At 41.0% G+C, this 18,770-nt stretch overlaps 1 protein-coding gene and 1 pseudogene across 1 annotated transcript in view; both read left to right on the top strand.

Annotated features, from left to right (window-relative positions):
* The window catches only part of Cdc5l (cell division cycle 5 like), a 46,410-nt gene that overhangs the window by 9,978 nt on the left and 17,662 nt on the right, over positions 1-18,770 (top strand). Inside the window, exons 5-11 of the mRNA XM_027387423.2 lie at positions 4,696-4,795; positions 9,092-9,310; positions 12,209-12,353; positions 13,168-13,356; positions 15,837-15,985; positions 16,568-16,730; positions 17,781-17,945. Of these exons, the coding sequence (XP_027243224.1) occupies positions 4,696-4,795; positions 9,092-9,310; positions 12,209-12,353; positions 13,168-13,356; positions 15,837-15,985; positions 16,568-16,730; positions 17,781-17,945 (1,130 nt within the window). The remainder of the gene's footprint in view (positions 1-4,695; positions 4,796-9,091; positions 9,311-12,208; positions 12,354-13,167; positions 13,357-15,836; positions 15,986-16,567; positions 16,731-17,780; positions 17,946-18,770) is intronic.
* LOC113832333 lies at positions 12,697-12,797 on the top strand (annotated as a pseudogene).

Below are 18,770 nucleotides of genomic sequence, written 5' to 3'. Positions count from 1 at the left end.
TGTCTGTCCCTCCCTTTTTTTAAAATTGCAGAGTAGCTGCTCTTTTGGCTGATGCCCCTTTATTTTCCATTTCCCATTTCATTTGATGAGTTGAGCAGTGTAGTAGGTAGATGTCCCAGAGGTGAGTGGTGAGCTTTCAGGGTCCTGTTTCCCATTCCATTTCTAGAAAAAGGCAGCAAGCTGGCATATGGGACCTCAGGGTTTCTTTGACTTCAGGTTGATTTATTCTCCACGAAAAGGCTGTGCTGTAAGACACTGTGCTGGAGAGTCACTATGGTTCTGTGAGGCAGTGAGTCTGGAGTCAGGGGTTAGGCTTTGGATTTGTAGCTGCTGTTTATTAGCTGTTCGACCTTAGGAAACTTTTAAAGCTATAGGCACCAGGCCCTCCCCTTCAGATACTGAATTGGCAATTTTTAAGGAGGGAACAGTAGAGAGAGGACAGTGATATAAGTGTGTAACCATAAATCTTTCCACCAAGCTGCCTGAGCCCCGCCGCCACGTGGGTGCCCAAAATAACAGAGACTTATTTTAGGTACAATGCTGCTGGGCAATGACTAGGATTTCTTACTTGCTAGCTCAGTCTTAATTATCAACCATAATTACTAATCTATATATTTTATAAAGACTTATCTGATCAAGGATGCTGGCAGCATGCATCCTCTCTTGTCGGGCTCACGTGGCTGCTCCAGAGAAGAGAGGGGGAAGAAGAGGAAGAGAGTGACTTCCTGCTTGTCCTTGCTTATATTCTGAGTCTGCCTGCTATGTCACTGCCTGCCTGGATCACAAGACTTCTCTTTACTACATTTCCCAGAATTCTCCTCGGCTCCTAGTCACACCTGTCTTGCTCCCCTATTGGCCAGCAGTGCTTTGTTCAGCAACCGATAACATAAACATACACAGAAGGACCTCCCCCACTATCTCCTCTTTTCTGTCTAAATAAAGAGAAGGGTTTTAACATTAACATAGTAAAATACGTAACAAGACAGTTATCAAGTAAGAACTACAGTTACAATATTTAGTCCATTAACATTTAGCTAGATTTAAAGAAAATATTCTATCACCTATCCTATCTTTGAGTCTGAAGTCTTATATGTAGCTTATCTTTTATAATAACTAAAGAAAACTATAACAATAACTATCTTCAACTCCATCAAAGACCACAGAAGGATAATATATAAACTCTAGAACTGACAGAGTCATCTTGTTACCTGGACAGTCACCCAAAGTTCCTCTGTAACGTTGGGGCATCCATCTTCAGCTTATAGGCCACAGTGTGTCTGGCACACTTCTCCATTTCAGCAGGAACCCTTCAGGACTGTCTTGTTTTGTAAGTTCAGCAGTCACTTTCCTGTGGGTCCTGCATGTCCAGTTTATACAGCAACAAACAGTCCAGGCAAGAGCAGTTTCTTGCCCAAATGGCTAATCTTGCCATGTTGAAAGCAAACTCCATAACGAGTTTCTTCGATGTCCATCTTCCTCTCAGCCGTTTGGTGTGTCAGGAGCAGTTGTGTCTCACTGGCATGAAAAACCCTAAACCATTTAAATGCCATATATTCTGTAGGTCTTTGAAAGGTTTGAAGAATATCTATCCATCTCAGATACATCTCTATATATCTAGAAAACCTAACTAACCTAATTATAAGTTCTGACTATTTTAGGTGACTATATAATCTGTATTTAATTATGCATTACATTTTAAAAGATCTGTATAAACACAATACCTAAACAAGAGGAGAAATATACATATCACAAAATTGACCTTAAAGTTGTATCAATAAATGAAAAGCCATACCACTGCAAAGTATTCATTTCTATATCCCATTCCTTTAAAAAGAGATTGACTGTGATCATTACCATTTATAACCAGCCCCATTTAAACAAAAACAAACATTTATAAACAATATTTGGGAATTTGGGTGTCGTTCATTCCAAACTGTTTCCTGCTGGTTGCGGGCAATGTCCATACCATGGGGATCATGACAAAACACAGAAATCCTGGCTGTAGTGGTCTATGACTGCATCATCTCAGCTGTTTTGGATGTGGGATCAGTTGGGCCACTGCTTCAGGGGGTCTTGCTTGATCAAACCATATTAGTCTGGAAGGAATCCATAGCTTTCCATTTTCTGTGGAAACACAAGTAAAAACTTTTCCCAAGTAACCTGTCCTTATATTTAAGTTTAGAAGTCAAAGCATTTTTAAAATATAGAAGTTGCATTAATTCAGCAGCATTGAAATCAGATGTCTGTTAATAGTTGTTGCTCCTTCCTCAATCATTTTAAAGACAACAATATAGCATATAGTATCCGGACGCTCTGTGTTTCCACCTTTACGTGGCTTACTTATTATTCTAGTTCTTTTACTTCCTTCTTTTTTCTTTTTTCTGAGACAGGGTTTCTCTGGGGAAATCCCTCTGCCTCTGCTTCCTTCAGCAAATCCTACCGGCGTGCGGCACCACCACTGACTGGCTCCTCCCTCCCTCCCTCCCTCCCTCCCCTCCCTTCCTCCCTTCCTTCCTTTCCTGTTTCTTTTCTCTCATAAGCCTACATATATTTTTAAACACACTGTAATCTTTAGAGGTTTTTCTTCATCTGAATCTGTGTTTATTGTAAATCTTTATCTTTTTCTGGCCACGAGCCTTTTATCTCCTAAACAGCATTGCTAAAAGAGTCTTATGCTGAGTCAGGAAGCCTCTCTTAAAGGAGTCGCTGCAGTCTCTGCTTGTCTCTAGCAAAACAGAGACCACCTGAGAAAATGCTGCTACCAAGAAGTCGTGCTTGTCTTTGTTCCTTTGCTTCTAAAATCTCTTTCTAAGCTTTTGTCAAGTTTTTATGTGGAAGTTAGTAAAACCATGTCCTGACACCATTTTGTAACGATGATTAGTTGTTACTCATATCATTTGATCAAGTAAGACCCCTTGAAGCAGTGGCCCAGGTGATCCAACATCCAAAACAGCTGAGACATGCAGGCTCACAGACTACTACAGCCAGGATTTGGTCATGGTTCTGGGTTTTCTCAGGATCCCCTTGGGATTGATAGTGCTCCCCCAAAAGCAGGAAGTAGTTAGGAGAGAACTATTCCCACATTCCTAAATATTGTTTGTAAATGTTTTTCATTTAAATGGGGTTGGTTATAAATGGTTAATGATCACAGTCAATCGCTTTCTTTAAAAAAAAAAAGGGGAATATGATATAGAAATGAATATTTTGCATTGGTATGGATTTTGGTTTTTTGAGACAGGGTTTCTCTGTGTAACTTTGGCTGTCCTTGACCTCACTCTGTAGATCACACTGGCCTTGAAATCACAGAGATCCACCTGCGGCTGCCTCCCGAGTGCTGAGATTATAGGCATGCGCCACCACACCCAGCTACTCTTATTTCCTTTTAAGGACTTTATCCTTTTTCTTTTCTCTCCCAAACACACTGTATACTCTTTAGAGATTTGGTTTCTCTGAATTTGTCTTTACTATGTATCTACTTTTTCTGACCACATAGCAGCAGCTGGCTTTCCACACCCAGTTCTGCTTTCCAACTCTTGTCTATGTCGCCATCAAGCAACTTGTTGCACACTGCCCATAAACCTTTTTTGTCTGTATGAAATCTGCCATGCAGTATGTTTGCAGCTTGGAGACGCAGCCTCTGTCTACTGAGGGTGGGAACATGGCATGAAGTGTTCAAGCCTGACTGCCACAGTGTCTCTGCACCATGGCCTGCCTGAGACTGAGACCAGGAAGCCCAGTGTGGCATGCAGAACCCTTCTTAAGCTTTTGTGAGGTTTTACATGGAAGTTCTTGCCTCATGTTTCTGCCTGCCCAGTCCTGCCTTCAGTCACAAATAAACACACTGAGGCTCATGTTAATTATAAACTGTTTGGCCGATAGCTCAGTCTTCTTATTGGCTAGCTTTTAATTAACCCAGTTCTTTCTCTTTTTTAAATTTTATTTATTGTGTATACATTGTTCCTGCCTACACACCAGAAGAGGGCACCAGATCTCATTATGGATGGTTGTGAGCCACCATGTGGTTGCTGGGAATTGAACTCATGATCTCTGGAAGAGGAGCCAGTGCTCTTAACCTCTGAGGCATCTCTCCAGCCCAATTAACCCATTTGTATTAAAATATGTATTGTCAGGAGGCTGTGCCTTACCTGTAATGCTCTGGCATGTTACTCCTTCAGTGGCTACATGGTATCTCTCTTGTGACTCTTTTGTTTCCCTTCCCAGCATTCTCAGTCTGGTAGTCTGGCCTACATTTCCTGCCTGGCTACATCCTGCCTGTCAGAGGCCAAAACAGCTTTATTCATCAACCAATAAGAGTAACATACATTCACAGCATACAGAGGGACCGCCCCCATCATCAATGTGGCAGTTTGTTGATGCTAAGGTATTATAGTTGAGCTTCCAGTGAGTGAAGACCTGCTGCATTCTTGATGGCTTCACTTTCCTTAGCTCTTCTCAGGATCTCTGAGGTAGGGCTTATTCTAGTTTTAAAGGGAAACATTCACAGAGGTAAATATGGGACCAGACTTACATAGCTAGGAAGTTCGTGATGGGTTGATTTGTAACCTGACTTTCTCTGACTTAGCTTGTACCAGTGGTGAGTGCATTCATGCTCTTGTCTGTAGTTGTAAGCGCTTAGGTATGCCTGACTGCTGATGTTGGAGGGGAACTTAGATTTTCTTGTCTTTACTTTTGCAGATGAACTTGAAATGCTTTCTGAGGCTCGAGCCCGCCTGGCTAATACTCAAGGAAAGAAGGCTAAGAGGAAAGCAAGAGAGAAGCAGCTGGAAGAAGCAAGGCATGTTTTTTCATTCCATGTTCAAGAATTAGTTGTGCATCCTTGGGCTCAGGAAAACTGTATGGTTGTCAGCTCTGTTGCTGACTATTTTAACTGGCGAATTCCCATTTTGCTGTTACTCCTCAGTATGTTTATTGTTCTGGATCAAACAAAAACAACTTCTGTATTTTCTTCCTAACCAATTCAGAATGGTTACAGGAAAAATACTTAAAAAAACTTTGCTAAGCATGGCAGAAGTTGTGGGCATTTGACCCAGCACACTGTAGCATGTTGGCATTTATATGACTGTCAGTACCTTTCCTCACCCTTCTTGATGAGTATTGAGCTGGTACTGGCTGTGAGGGAGGAATCTCAGCTGAACATAAAAGAGGGAGTAAATGAACCCTGAACCAAATTCTAAGGCTCTTTGCGTTTAAAAAGTGAGTTAGTTAGGCATTGCCTTTTACTCAGGCTTTCCCCTTCGTTTTCCTTGCTTCCTTTTGGTTAATTAAATTCATAATTAATATCATTCTGTTGCCCAGAAACCAAGATAAATTTGGTAACGATACCATCTGGACTGTGTGCAGCTAGCTTTTGGCTTGTGGGATTCGGGTATTGAACTAATTCTCCACCCCACTGTCTACTGAGGGCCTTTTTTTTTTACTCCTGTGCTGTCTAGAAATTGATTCTTGACCTAGTGGGTAGTAAGCATTGTGTTTGTGTTTCCAGTGCCTGGATCCTGGCATGGAGGATGCTTTTTGGCATAGCTGGCCATTCATTAGTGTAGTCAGATTTGATCGGAGTGTGACACACGGATAGTGAACAGAAACGTAAGATGAGGCACTACATTTCCTGCTACCTCCCTACTCTGTGTAATCTTGAGGGTTAAGTATTGGAAGGTTGGAAAATACTTTTCCATTATGTCTAAGGCTATTTGGGAACCCAGTTTTTTGGAAGCCATTTCTTTCTTTCTTTCTTTCTTTCTTTCTTTCTTTCTTTCTTTCTTTCTTTCTTCAATGAGTTGACAGAGAATATAGTAATTGCATCTGTGAAAGTCTTTTAAGTTTGGTTAGGAATGATTGAAGTACATCTGTGCAGATTTTAATCTACCCTACCATTTCTTATAGATGGCATCTGTGTTTATATAAGCTGTGCACGGCATACCTCTTGCAACAGGTAGAACTGACCTGTGTGTGAAGCACAGTACAAGACTACTCCAGATGTTAAATTGTTTTATCTGTTTCTTACAACTGAGAATCACTTTCACTGATTATAAATGAGTATGCCTTTCCTTCCACTTCTGTTCATCTCTTTGTGTTAGGATGTGGTTGATACAATAGCATCTGTTTTAGTTAGATTCACATAGTATGATGTTGTGAATGTTCTCTAGTGTGTTTAGTCTTTGTTTCTGTTATTTAAAGAATGAAATTTACTTTTTGAATACATCCTTCAGGACTTCTTTCATTGTAGATGTCTGTAAAGCCATTAACATATATAGTCACATCTCATATTCATTTTGTTAATCTTGCTGGGGTTCCCCTGTAACTGATTTCCTCAGGTTTCATATTTGTTTTCTTGTTTTGTTTTGTTTTTTTTTTTCCTTTGAGACAGGGTTTCTCTGTGGCTTTGGAGGCTGTCCTGGAACTAGCTCTTGTAGACCAGGCTGGTCTCGAACTCACAGAGACCCACCTGCCTCTGCTTCCTGAGTGCTGGGATTAAAGGTGTGCACCACCACCGCCCCGCCTCATATTTGTTTTCCTGGAAACTGCATGTTTTATGTGTGGTAACGTAGTAGTTGTGGGTACTGTCTCCTTCCCATCCAGGTGATTATTGTTCTGAGACCAGCTTCATCACTTCAGGGAAATCGTTCTGTTGCTGTCCTTGGAGACAAGGACAAGCTGTGTGTTGCTGCTCATGCTGAGGGAGGGAAGTCTTGGACTCCACAGTCACTGGGAAGGCATGGTTTGGGCAGGTTCTTGTTGCTCCCCTTTGCTGATGGCATCCAGCTGTCTTTGTAGTACATTCAGCAGTGCACTGTAGTCAGATGTGATCTAGTGTGGGTTCCTTGAAGAGATCATTTTGAGATCAGCCTTTGACATTTATTTTGACTCCAGGAGGGGCTCTATCCTCTATATTCCAGTCAAGTTAGTGGGCCCACAGGTCGACATACACGGAATCTGTTCCCCTTCCGTATCAATATTTACCACGCTTCCTCAGCTTTTGAAAGTGCCCTTTAGCTGGTGTTCATGTTATAGATAAAGTCAGTGCTTTTAAGTCTTGTGTCTTCTTCAGGGCTCTGACTGTGTCTCCTCTGATTGACACTCTTGCTTAAGGAGCCGAATGTGCTGGGGAGCAGGGGTGGGAAGCAGTCCTCGACTCTCTCTGAGAGGAATCTTCATTTCAGAAGCTGGAGCAAAAAGAGCTCACAGGGCTGTGTTCCCAGTTAGTGTGTCCAGGGGAGAACCCTTCTTTGGGTGGAAGAAACCTTTGCAGTTGGGTGTCTGGTGGCAGGGTGAGAAATGCTGATGTCCTGTCCTGCCTCTCCTGGACTCCAAGTCTGTTGACATCTAGCTGTCAGGGAGAAGGGGGCCATGTTATTGGCTGTGCCTGTGTGGAGTTCCCTCCTCTAGAAGCCGGTGAGTAGAAGGGAGATGGTCTGTTAACTGCTTGCCGTTCTTACCAAGTTTAGGTAGATTTTCTTGAATGTTTATATATTTGCCATGACCTTTTATTTTATCCGCAGGAGTGCTATTGAATTCCTTGTGCTTTAATACTGGTACATACATACTCATGTGTATGTACTGGTTTGTGATTTGTTTCTCTATCTTTAATACTGTGAATAGCTTTTCTCATTTACGCATCATTGGTAAATACAAAGGGAAAACTGAATTAAATGGAATTTTACCCTCTATTGATTGCCACTTGTTAATATCGATGTCCTTGGCTTCTCCACACTGGCTGATAGAAAGAAATGCATGTAACTTTTTGCATGCTTCTCCATTTGTTCATTTTACTTGGCTCTGCCTTACTCTTTCTGTGTAAGAGTAAATTTTTGTATAAAATGTTTTCTCAAGATTATATAGAAGTTATATATAAAGAAGCTTTGCTTTACATCTTTTGTCAGTTCATTCCATTAATTCTTATTGGTGAATTAGATTGTGGCCCGTGTTCAGCAGAACAGTCTCAGATGAAGTCCTTACTTGTGTTAATTTTTCTTGGTTGAAGTCAGAAGTGGCTTAAAAAAATGAAAAAATTCAGCTTTTAATGTAAGTTTCTCAACTCTTTTTTTTGTTGTTGTTGTTTTCAAGGTATTGTTTGTCGGTGTAGCTGTTGCTGTCTTAGAACTTTCTCTGTAGGTCAAGCTGGCCTCCAACTCAGAAATTTGCCTGTCTCTGCCTCCTGAGTTTAAACTCTAAACATTTTGAAGAAAGCCATCCCAATTGATGCTCATTATCTTTGCTGGAGACTGTCTGCTTTCTACACTTCTTTTTTTTTTTTTCTTTTTGTTGAGACAACTCGTTGCTCTTGCAGAGAACCACAGTTCTGTTCCCAACTACAACCACCTGTGTGACTCCAGCTCCAAGAGTTCTAACGCCCTCTTCTGGCCTTCTTGTGTGCTGTAGCACGTGGTGTTCACTCACAGACATACATAAACTAAAAAAAAAAATAGGTTTAAAAGTTTACATAGATTAAGCAGGAATGGTGGTGGTGCGTGCCTTTAATCCCAGCCTTTAATCCCTCAGGAGTCAGAGGCAGGCAGATCTCTGTGAGTTTTCCACCAGTCTGGTCTACAAGAGCTAGCTTTGAAGCTAGGACAGGCTTCAAAGCCACACAGAAAAACCTACGTCTCCCTCCCCCCCAAAAAAGTTTACATAAATTTTAAAAATAATATTTTGTTAATTGCTTTATAATTTCATACACTGTATTGATCGTATTCACCTGCAACTCCTCCAAAGTCCACCCTGTACATAAATTTTATTTAACCATTTTTGATTAGTAGCAAGTTTATGAATTTTTTGTGCTGCAGCTAGAAAATATAAATCTCAACATTTGCTGCTTAATTTATTAGTAGCTACATTTCTTGTTCAGAGAGATAAGGTACACATTCACTTTTACAGTTTCTTTGCTTTTCCCTTTTTGCCTTACTGTGTTTTTAAATCAGAACTGGAATTTGGCAAATGGTGTGAGCTAATGGTTTGAGTAAATACTTCTTTTTTTCAGATAACCTGATAGTTTTCTTAATGCTGTTGGATCAACCCATCTTTCCCTGGCAGTGTTGGTTTTCAAAGTGGTTCTACATTTTTTTTTTTCCTCCAGGCGCCTTGCTGCCCTTCAGAAAAGACGAGAGCTTCGAGCAGCTGGCATAGAAATTCAGAAGAAAAGGAAAAAGAAGAGAGGAGTTGATTATAATGCTGAAATCCCATTTGAAAAAAAGCCAGCTCTTGGTTTTTATGATACTTCTGAGGAAAATTACCAAGCCCTTGATGCAGACTTCAGGAAGTTACGACAGCAGGATCTTGATGGAGAGCTAAGATCGTGAGTCCTTTGAGTTTGGAGATAGGTGCAGTAGGACTTGGGGAAGGCCAGGTGTTTATGATTTAGAGTGAGTGGTCCTCCTTATGCTTTTGCTTGTTTAATAAGTTTTCCTTTGTGAGAAAATGAGTGACCCAGGCTGTCATGTTTTTAGTATATAATACAATGTGCAGTTATTTTAAAAACCATTTTTGTCTGTTGTATGTGTGTGTGTGTTTGTTTTGTATATTTATGTGTGGTGTGGAGGTCAGAAGACAGGATTTTTTTTCTCCCTCTGCCATGTGGGTCATGGGATTGTCAGGTTTGGGAGGCAGGTGGCTTTACCTGCTAAACCATCTACTGACCTGATGTGTGTTTCTTGAATTAGTGATCATGTTTTAGTAGACTGTTTACTCACTGATGACATTTTTTTGAATCTGCATGGGTGTTTTGCCTGTATGTGTATGTACCTCATATGTGCATGAGACTTATGGAGGCCAGAAAAGGACATTGAATCCTGTGGAACTCGAGTTAGAGATGGTGGTGAACCATTATATGGGTGTTGGAAATCAAACTGGGGTCCTCTGGAAGGAAGAGCAGCCAGTGCCCTTAACCACTGAGCCACCTCTCCAGCCTGATTACCATTTCTAATGACATCTTTATTATTAATTGGCTTACTTATTTACTTTTTTTGGGAGACAGAATCTCACCACGTAGCCCTGGGTGTTCTTATGTAGATCAGGTAGGCCAGGCTGTCCTCAGACTTAGAGATCCAACTGCCTCTGTCTCCCTAGTGTTGTGATTAAACACCACCATGCCCCTCTTATTCTTTTACTAATGACATCTTAATATTTTTATATGTTTTAGACAGGTTATATGTTTTGCTAATGACCTGAATGGAGAAATCTTACCAGATCTAGTCTGGCTTGTATGTGATCCAGTATAGTTTCGAGTTTGTATTGGTTGGGTGCATGTGGGTGTGTGCTTGTGTATTTGGAGATGAGATCAACTATGAGTGTTGTTCCTTAGGAGCTGTTTTCTTTGTAGTCTCCCCACTCCCACCCCATACTAGGTAAGAGCTCTGCTGTTGAACTGTAACCTCAGTCTTCCTTGTTGCTTCTCATTGTCTTGGAGTTCACCAAATTTTGGTCTTTGAGATTCAGGGATCCACCTGATTTCCTCTCTTTAGCTCTATGAATTCAAGTTTGTGTGTGTGTTCATTCTGGAGAATGTGTGGAGTCAAGACACCCATGTGGTGTTGACTGTTTATGAGTTCTGGTCATCAGTTCAGGGTACTGAGCTTATGAGGCAAAAACCTATGTGTTGAGCTGTCTCATTGGCCTAACCAACTTTATTTTTAAGGTGAAAAAATTTTCCTTTTTTTTTTTCTTACAAAGAAAAGACATGTTTGCTGCATTCTTAAGTCTTTGCACCTGATTTGTTTATGTTTTTGTCTCTCTTTGTCCATTTTAGAGATGTATGTGTTCCTATGGAATCTTGAACTATTTGCTGGTTGTAGGGTGGTCTTTGTGATAGAAGTTTTAATTTTTTTATTTGCTACTCACATCACTTTCATTTCTATCAATAGGAATTTTTACTTAGCTATACCACTATAAACTAGAATACATATTATATAGTTCTTCTTTTTTTTTTTTTTTTTTTTTTTTGGTTTTTCTAGATAGTGTTTCTCTGTGCCTTTGGAGGCTGTCCTGGAACTAGCTCTTGTAGACCAGGTTGGTCTCAAACTCACAGAGATCTGCCTGCCTCTGTCTCCTGAATGCTGGGATTAAAGGCGTGCAACACTACCGCCAGGCTTATGTATTATATAATAAATAATAGCCTATAGTATATATTATGCTATATAACATGTATTCTGTGACCACTATAAAACAGAATTTTCTTGAGTGTTAGAACTTTTGTTTATGGAGGCTCTTCCAAACAGAAAAAAAACTAATCAGTAGACCTGGCTGGGGTAGGGAAGAAAACAGGTGCTTTTCAAATATTGCCTGAGGCTGGTTTAGGCTTCCAACAACTTTTGGTGTTATTTGTCATTATGACCATGCTCTTAATAGTTTTTTCTTTAGTTGGGCAGCAAGATGGCCCAGTGGGGAAAGAGACCTGCTGTCAAACCTAATGATCTGAGTTCCATATCTGGGACCCACGTGGTAGGAGAGAGCCAGCTTTTACCAGTTGTCCTCTGAGTCCTACACAAACATCATAGTACATGGGTGCATTCCCAACCCTAAATAAAATGTTAAAAAGTTTTGTATGAACCTTTAAAATTATAGTAACTTAACAATTAAAGTTAAATTTAAAGCAATTTATGATCTATAAATTGTTAGATTAAAACAATTATGATCTATTGTAATTCTGTTTCCTTCATTTATCTTTTTCTGCATACTCATTTCCACCATTTTCTTTTCTTTTTTTTTTTTTAAAGATTTTATTTGTTTTTTATTATGTATACAGTGTTCTGCCTGCAGGTCAGAAGAGGGCAGCAGATCTCATACAGATGGTTGTGAACCACCATGTGGTTGCTGGGAATTGAACTCAGGACCTCTGGAAGAGGAGCAGTCAGTGCTCTTAACCTCTGAGCCATCTCTCCAGCCCCTCCATTTTCTTATGCTCATATGTATTTCTGTGTAGATATAAACATAGTAGAGTTATTGTATTTTTTTTTCCCCTGAGACAGGGTTTCTTTGTATTGTTTTGGAGGCTGTCCTAGAACTTGCTCTGTAGACCAGGCTGGCCTCGAACTCACAGTGATCTGCTGCCTCTGTGTCCCAAGTGCTGAGATTACAGGCGTGTGCCACCAACCCCCGACAAGAGATGGAGTTGTTTAAAGTCTTAATATTTATATAACTTTTGATACTATTGCCTACATGTAACTCAAAATCCTTTTTCTGTCTTGATCTGTGATAGTGAAAAAGAAGGAAGAGATAGAAAAAAAGACAAACAGCACTTAAAAAGGAAAAAAGAATCCGATTTACCGTCAGCTATTCTTCAAACTAGTGGTGTCTCTGAGTTTACTAAAAAGAGAAGCAAGTTAGTGCTGCCTGCTCCTCAGGTAATGGGATAAGCCTGTGTGTGGTTGTGTGAATCTGCATGTGTATGTCATCTGTCTCAAGTCTGTGCTTCCTGTCTAATGGAGACACCACATGGAGACAGTCCGCTGATGAGACATAAGCAGTTTGTCACATGCTTCTGCTTCTACTGGTTGTAGTTCTTAATTGAAGTTTTTCTTAATATTCTTTTATGATATTTCTTTTCGTAAAACTATAGAAGTAACACTTTTAGATTTTTCCTAGATATCATGTGATTCAATGTTCTATGTATGATAGTTGATTTTCAGAAGCACTTATGTTCTTGGTGCAAGCAACCTGTCAGTATATTAGCATAAAGCATATTAAGTATAGAGAACACATACACTGACATGGGGACAATTCATAGAAAATTAGCATGGCCCCTGTGCAAGGGTGGCATACAGATTTATGACCCACTCCATATCTAAAAAAAGAAAACATGGAGGTGGGTGGGTAGGGAGGATGAACTAAATCTGGGAAGAACTTGGGGTGTTAAATATGATCAATAAACATTGTGGATTCTGAAAGAATAAAAATACTAAAACACTTTTAAGTATGGAAATATATATGTTGTAGCCAGTTGTTTATAATGTGAATCTCTCCGCCCCCACCCCTCACCCCAGTAGTAAATGGAAGGCTTAAAATTTTAGTTTGAGAATTTTAAAGTCAGGCAAAATTAAGTGGTGCAGTGAGGTCTGTCCTTGCCCCAGCTCCAGCAAGTCATCCTTTTGAAACATGGAAAGTTTATGCTGCTCCGTTATCTGTTAAAGAGTTTACCAGGCTGATCGTGTCCGTTAGATTTCAGATGCAGAGCTCCAAGAAGTTGTCAAGGTAGGCCAGGCCAGTGAAGTTGCTCGGCAGACTGCAGAGGAGTCTGGAATCACGAACTCTGCTTCCAGCACTCTCCTGTCTGAGTACAATGTCACCAACAACAGCATCGCTCTGAGAACACCAAGGACACCGGCCTCCCAAGACAGGATACTGCAGGTATGCTGGTGTGTTACACAGTGAGCCTTTCACGCTGTTTTGTTTTTTTAAGTGTCACTGTGGAGGGCACCATGTGGTTTGGGTTGTGTGGGTAGGGCCAGCAGTTTGAACCAGTCTTGACAACTGTGATCCTAGAGCATTATCAGAGTACAGAAACCGAGCTCGCAGGGTGTTTATGCACAGCATTTTGGAGCTGGCCTGGCCCTCCACCTCCATTTTGTACTTGTCAAGAAGGCATAGGCCTTACAGTTTTATGCTTCTAAGTTTTTTGTGTATAGATGTTTTGTCTGCACTATATCTGCACCATTTAGGTGTGGTTCCTACTTCAGTCAGAAAAGGGTGTTGGATCCTTAGAACTTGAGTTACAGACAGTTGAGAACTGCCTTGTGTGTGTCTGGAATTGAACCTGGGTCTTCTTCAAGAGCTGCCAGTGCTCTTATCCTCTGAGCCATCTCTCTAACCCCTCCCCTCCAATTGTTGACTCTTGGTGGCTACTGTATCTGAAACTGTGGAGCTGCTGCTGTTGGTCCCCAGGGCTGGCTCAGAACACTGAACATGGAGCAGAGCATTGCAAGGACACTGTGTGTGTGTGTGTGTGTGTGTGTGTGTGTGTGTGTGTGTGTATGTGTGTGTATGTCTCGGTACCTCTAACAAATGGCAGCTGCTGCCTCATGGTGCATCCTTACCTTCATTTTGCCTTGGAACTATAGGGGCTGGGGGGATTGTGGGGAGATTGTGGGAACATTTCAGTATGCAGAATATATAGATCATCCTGCCTCTCCATCCCAGGTGCTGGGATTACAGGCATGTGGCAGCCATATCTGGTGACAATAGCATATCTTGACATGTAAACTTCATTCAGAACTCCTGATGTGATGTGTTAGGGTGACAAAGGAATGAAAGTTCTGCATATTCAGGTGACAGAATAATTCCCTGAGTAGGAGACAGGTTTCAGAGGAACCATTAGTCTGTCAGGTCATTTGGTTATGTCATTTTTGGGTGTTTTGAAGGATAGTCTGTTTTCTACCTTTTGCCTCCTTAGAATGGTGGTGCATAACATAAGTCATGTTATCTCTGCTCTTCGGGGTGCTTTGTCATTTATTCCTTTCCTTTTATGCAGAAGTTCTAAGCCTGTCTTCCCAGGAGACACTTTGTATTTGGAGTAGCAAAGAATGCTCAGGGCTTTGTTAGTATGAGATTCTGGACTCCACAAGTGAAGATATCATGGAGCAAGTCTTGCCCCAGCTGTCTCCATTTTGCATCTTAGTGACTGCTGTGGGTTAGGAATTCGAGTAAGGCATGTAAAAAGTGCCTTGCCCCTGCCTTACGATGTCTAGAACCTCAGCTGGGAGCACTCAGTGTTTGAGGATGGCTGGAACACAAGAGGGGGGTGTCATCCTCCATGTGTCATAGTGATGCTGGATATATGTTGGTGACTTAGCAGGGTGGATGACACAAACCCATGTCTGCCTACATCTGTGAGTGGTTTGTACCGTCTTCATCATAGCAGTCGGCTCTCCTGTTATCTCAGACAGATCTAAGAGGTGTGAGTGGAGGAAGCTACATCATGGTTTTAAACTAGTTTTGGAAATGAAGCTGTGCTACTCTTGCTGCATTCTGTTAGTCAAGGTGAAACATTAACCTGCCTGTATGTAAGGGGAGTGGGAAGAAAGGAGCACTGAAGGCAGACAGAGTGAGTGTGAGAGAGATGCTTATGCTGTCTTTGAAAAACGAAGTCTGCCATAGACACTGAGCTGGAAACTAAGGTATTATCAGGCAAAGGTAGTTAAAGCAGAGTGCGAACTAAAAAGAGCCTGATTATTTCACAGTCATAGCCAAAAGCCCATGAGTCTTACGAAGTGTATTGGCTTCTTAGGAATGTCTTAACTTCCCAGCAGAAGAAGCAGAGATTCAGAGATGCTTATGAACACTGGATAAAGAATTATAAAGAATTATCGATGAAGCCAGACTAAAATTTGAGTGTTGTGACATTTGGCTTATATTAGGAACTTTGAGTTCTTAGTACTTGACTGTAAAGAGATCTGCCTGGGTAATGGAGAAGCTCTTGGCAGCTTCATACATGAACTCACAGCAGTGTGGTCCCCCTCCCCCTCCTTTTTTGACATAGGATCTCAGGTAGCACAGGTTGGCTTCAGATTCACTGTATGTAGCTGAGGGTGGCCTTTGAACTGCTGATTGTCCTTCTCCATTCCAGGTCCTGGGATTACAGGAATGTGGCAGCCACATCTGGTGACAATAGCATATCTTGACATGTAAATTTTATTCAGAACTCCTGATATGATGTGTTAGGTTGACAAAGGAATGAAAGTGCTGGATTCTGTTATGGCACAGTATTCATTTTCTTTGTTTTCATTCATAGAATGTATAGAAATTCTGTCTGTATCAAGATTTGTGTAATAGACCAGAGGGAGGGCTCTGCTAGACTTTCTGAACTATTGTGCACTCTTCTTTACCTGCAGGAAGCTCAGAACCTCATGGCTTTGACCAATGTGGACACTCCATTGAAAGGTGGGCTCAATACCCCACTGCATGAGAGTGACTTCTCTGGTGTGACCCCACAGCGGCAGGTTGTGCAGACTCCAAATACGGTTTTGTCTACCCCTTTCAGGTATTGTGAAAATCAGCATGTTTCATATATGTTTCATATTTTAGAAAAGCTTGAATCTAAGGACCTTGGCAGGATTTTTTTTTTTTTTTTTTTTTGAGTATGTTGACAGAGGATGGAACTAGTGTTCAGCTTACCTTTTTGATGTTTCCTAATTGGGTGTACCTGGTGTCCTTGGAGGCCAGAGAGGGTATTTGGTGTCCTTGGAGGCCACAGAACTGGAGTTAAAGATGGTTGATACCTTCATGTGGGTGCTAGAAATTGAACCTGGGTCTGGTCTGCAAGAGTTGAACTGGTCTGGAAGAGCCGACCATCTAAGCCATCTCTCCAGCCCTTGAGTGCCCCAGGTCCAACCTCCCTGCCAGCTGCCTGTTCTTAGTCTAATGTATCAAAGGTCAAAAATGTTTGGTAAACCTGATAACAGGGAGGCAAAATGTCAGACATTAGGTCTAGAAGCCAGTACAGTACATGTAAATAGTATGTTCACCAAACCAAACTTTTAATCTAGATAAGATAAAGCAAGGTTTTGGTGTCTTTATTCCTTATTTTATGCATTTACCATGACTTAGAATTCTGTTTGTCTAGGACTCCTTCTAATGGAGCTGAAGGGCTGACTCCCCGAAGTGGAACGACCCCCAAACAAGTCACTAATGCTACCCCAGGTAGAACACCACTTAGAGATAAGTTAAACATTAATCCAGAGGATGGAATGGCGGACTACAGTGACCCCTCTTATGTGAAGCAGATGGTAAGTGCCAGTTCTATTTTCTATTGACATTGAGCCTAGGGGCCTTCAATCTGCTAAGCAGGTGTTCTGCACTGAGAGACAGTTCCAGCCCCAAATTTTAAAATTTAATTTAATTTTTTATTTTAATGTGTATTGGTGTTTTGCCTACATGTATGTTTCTGTGAGGGTATTAGATACCCTGGAGCTGGAGATACAGTTGTGAGCTGCCATCTGGGTGCTTGGAATTGAACCCAGGTCCTCTGGAAGAACTGCCAGTGCTCTTAACTGCTGAGCCATCTCTCCAGCTCCCCCCCCTTTGTATTATCAAATGCAGATCAAACAGCTTTTTTTCTGTCTCTAAAGAATTAGTTTTGAGACATTTTCCAAATACACTGATTTATTTCAAGTCAAGGTTTTGTTTGATCTTAATGTAGGAAGATAAGAGAATAAACAAAATCTATTTCTGAAGATCATTTTTCTATAGTCATTAAGCTAACTGTTTTATTATGCTTTGTTTTCTTAAGTGTATATTTATATGGCTACACAGATGCACACACACTATGGTATGGATGTTTGGGTCAGAGAACAACTTTTTTTTTTTTTAAAGATTTTATTTTTATTATGTATACAACATTCTGCTTCAATGTAAATCTGCACACCAGAAGAGGGCACCAGTTCTTATAATGGATGGTTGTGAGCCACCATGTGGTTGCTGGGAATTGAACTCAGGACCTCTGGAAGAGCAGTCGGTGCTCTTAACCACTGAGCCATCTCTCCAGCCCCTACCTTGTGCATCTTATGAATCAGATTCAGATGATCAGTCTTGGCAGCAAGCACCTTTATTGGCTGAGCCATCTTGCTATTCCCAAGCCAGTTGTTTCAGAAACCTTTTTGTTTTGTTTTGTTTTTGAGACCCAAGCTGATTTGCATTTGTGGCAATCCTTCTGCCTCAGCCTCCTGAGTTTTGTAATTATAGGCATGTGCCACCATGCCCTGGTGTTTTCTAAGTTCTTAGAGAATGTTAGCCTGTACTTATGGTGTGGATTGAGAAGGACCAATTCTTTTCTACAGGAAAGAGAGTCTCGAGAACATCTCCGTCTAGGGTTGTTGGGCCTCCCTGCACCTAAGAACGATTTTGAAATCGTTCTACCAGAAAATGCTGAGAAGGAACTGGAAGAACGTGAAATAGATGACACCTACATTGAAGATGCTGCTGACGTGGACGCTCGAAAGCAGGTGAGACCCCCGGAAGCATCCTCAGTGTGGCCATGTGTCTGTGCAACATAGGCTTCAGTGCAGTCCTCAGCCTGTGGGTCTTGACCCCTTTGGGGGCCCCATATCAGATATTTATATTACTATTCATAATAGCAAAATTACAGTTATGAAATAACAAATAACCAGGTCTGCAATTTTATCATTGGAGACCAGCACAGCAGCACGAAGAACCGTATTAAAAGGTCACAGCGTTAGGAAGGGTGAGAACCACTGCTTTAGAGAAAGGAGTAGCTATCAGCGTTTCTAGGTTGCTGCTTTGACTTTTTCTAATATTTTAACAAAATTCTTCAAATTATGTCATTTAATAATAATATAATAACATGAATAATTGTATACTCAGAATATCTTAATGGGTTTCTTAAAATGTTTGTGTACATGTATGTGTGTTTAAATACTGAAATTCATTGTGCTTTTCTAAATAGCACACAGGACTTTTTAAACATTGCTTCAGTCTAGCGAAGAAAGGATGTTGAAGACAAAAATTGTATTAGTTTTGAATAGTCTTAGATCAGTGCAGACTGATAAAAACTGGATCTGGAGATTGGGAGTGTGTCAGAAAATACTATCAGCCTCCTAGACTGATGCAGCTAACAGCTGCTTGCTCACCCACTCATGCTATAATCATCCAATGATGCAGGGTTTAGCTCCATTTGAAAGGAGAAAATGGGTTTAAGTTAGTTTTTCTTAAAGACTGTGTGGCCCCTTTCAGCTCAGTTCTGCTACACTTGTCTTAGGACACAGCCTTAGTTTCAGGGTAGCTGTGAGAATAGTGTCACTGGAGATCAT

This window comes from Cricetulus griseus (assembly GCF_003668045.3).
Source record: "Cricetulus griseus strain 17A/GY chromosome 1 unlocalized genomic scaffold, alternate assembly CriGri-PICRH-1.0 chr1_1, whole genome shotgun sequence".
Lineage (NCBI taxonomy): Eukaryota > Metazoa > Chordata > Mammalia > Rodentia > Cricetidae > Cricetulus > Cricetulus griseus.
This window is presented reverse-complemented; position numbering and strand designations above follow the sequence as displayed.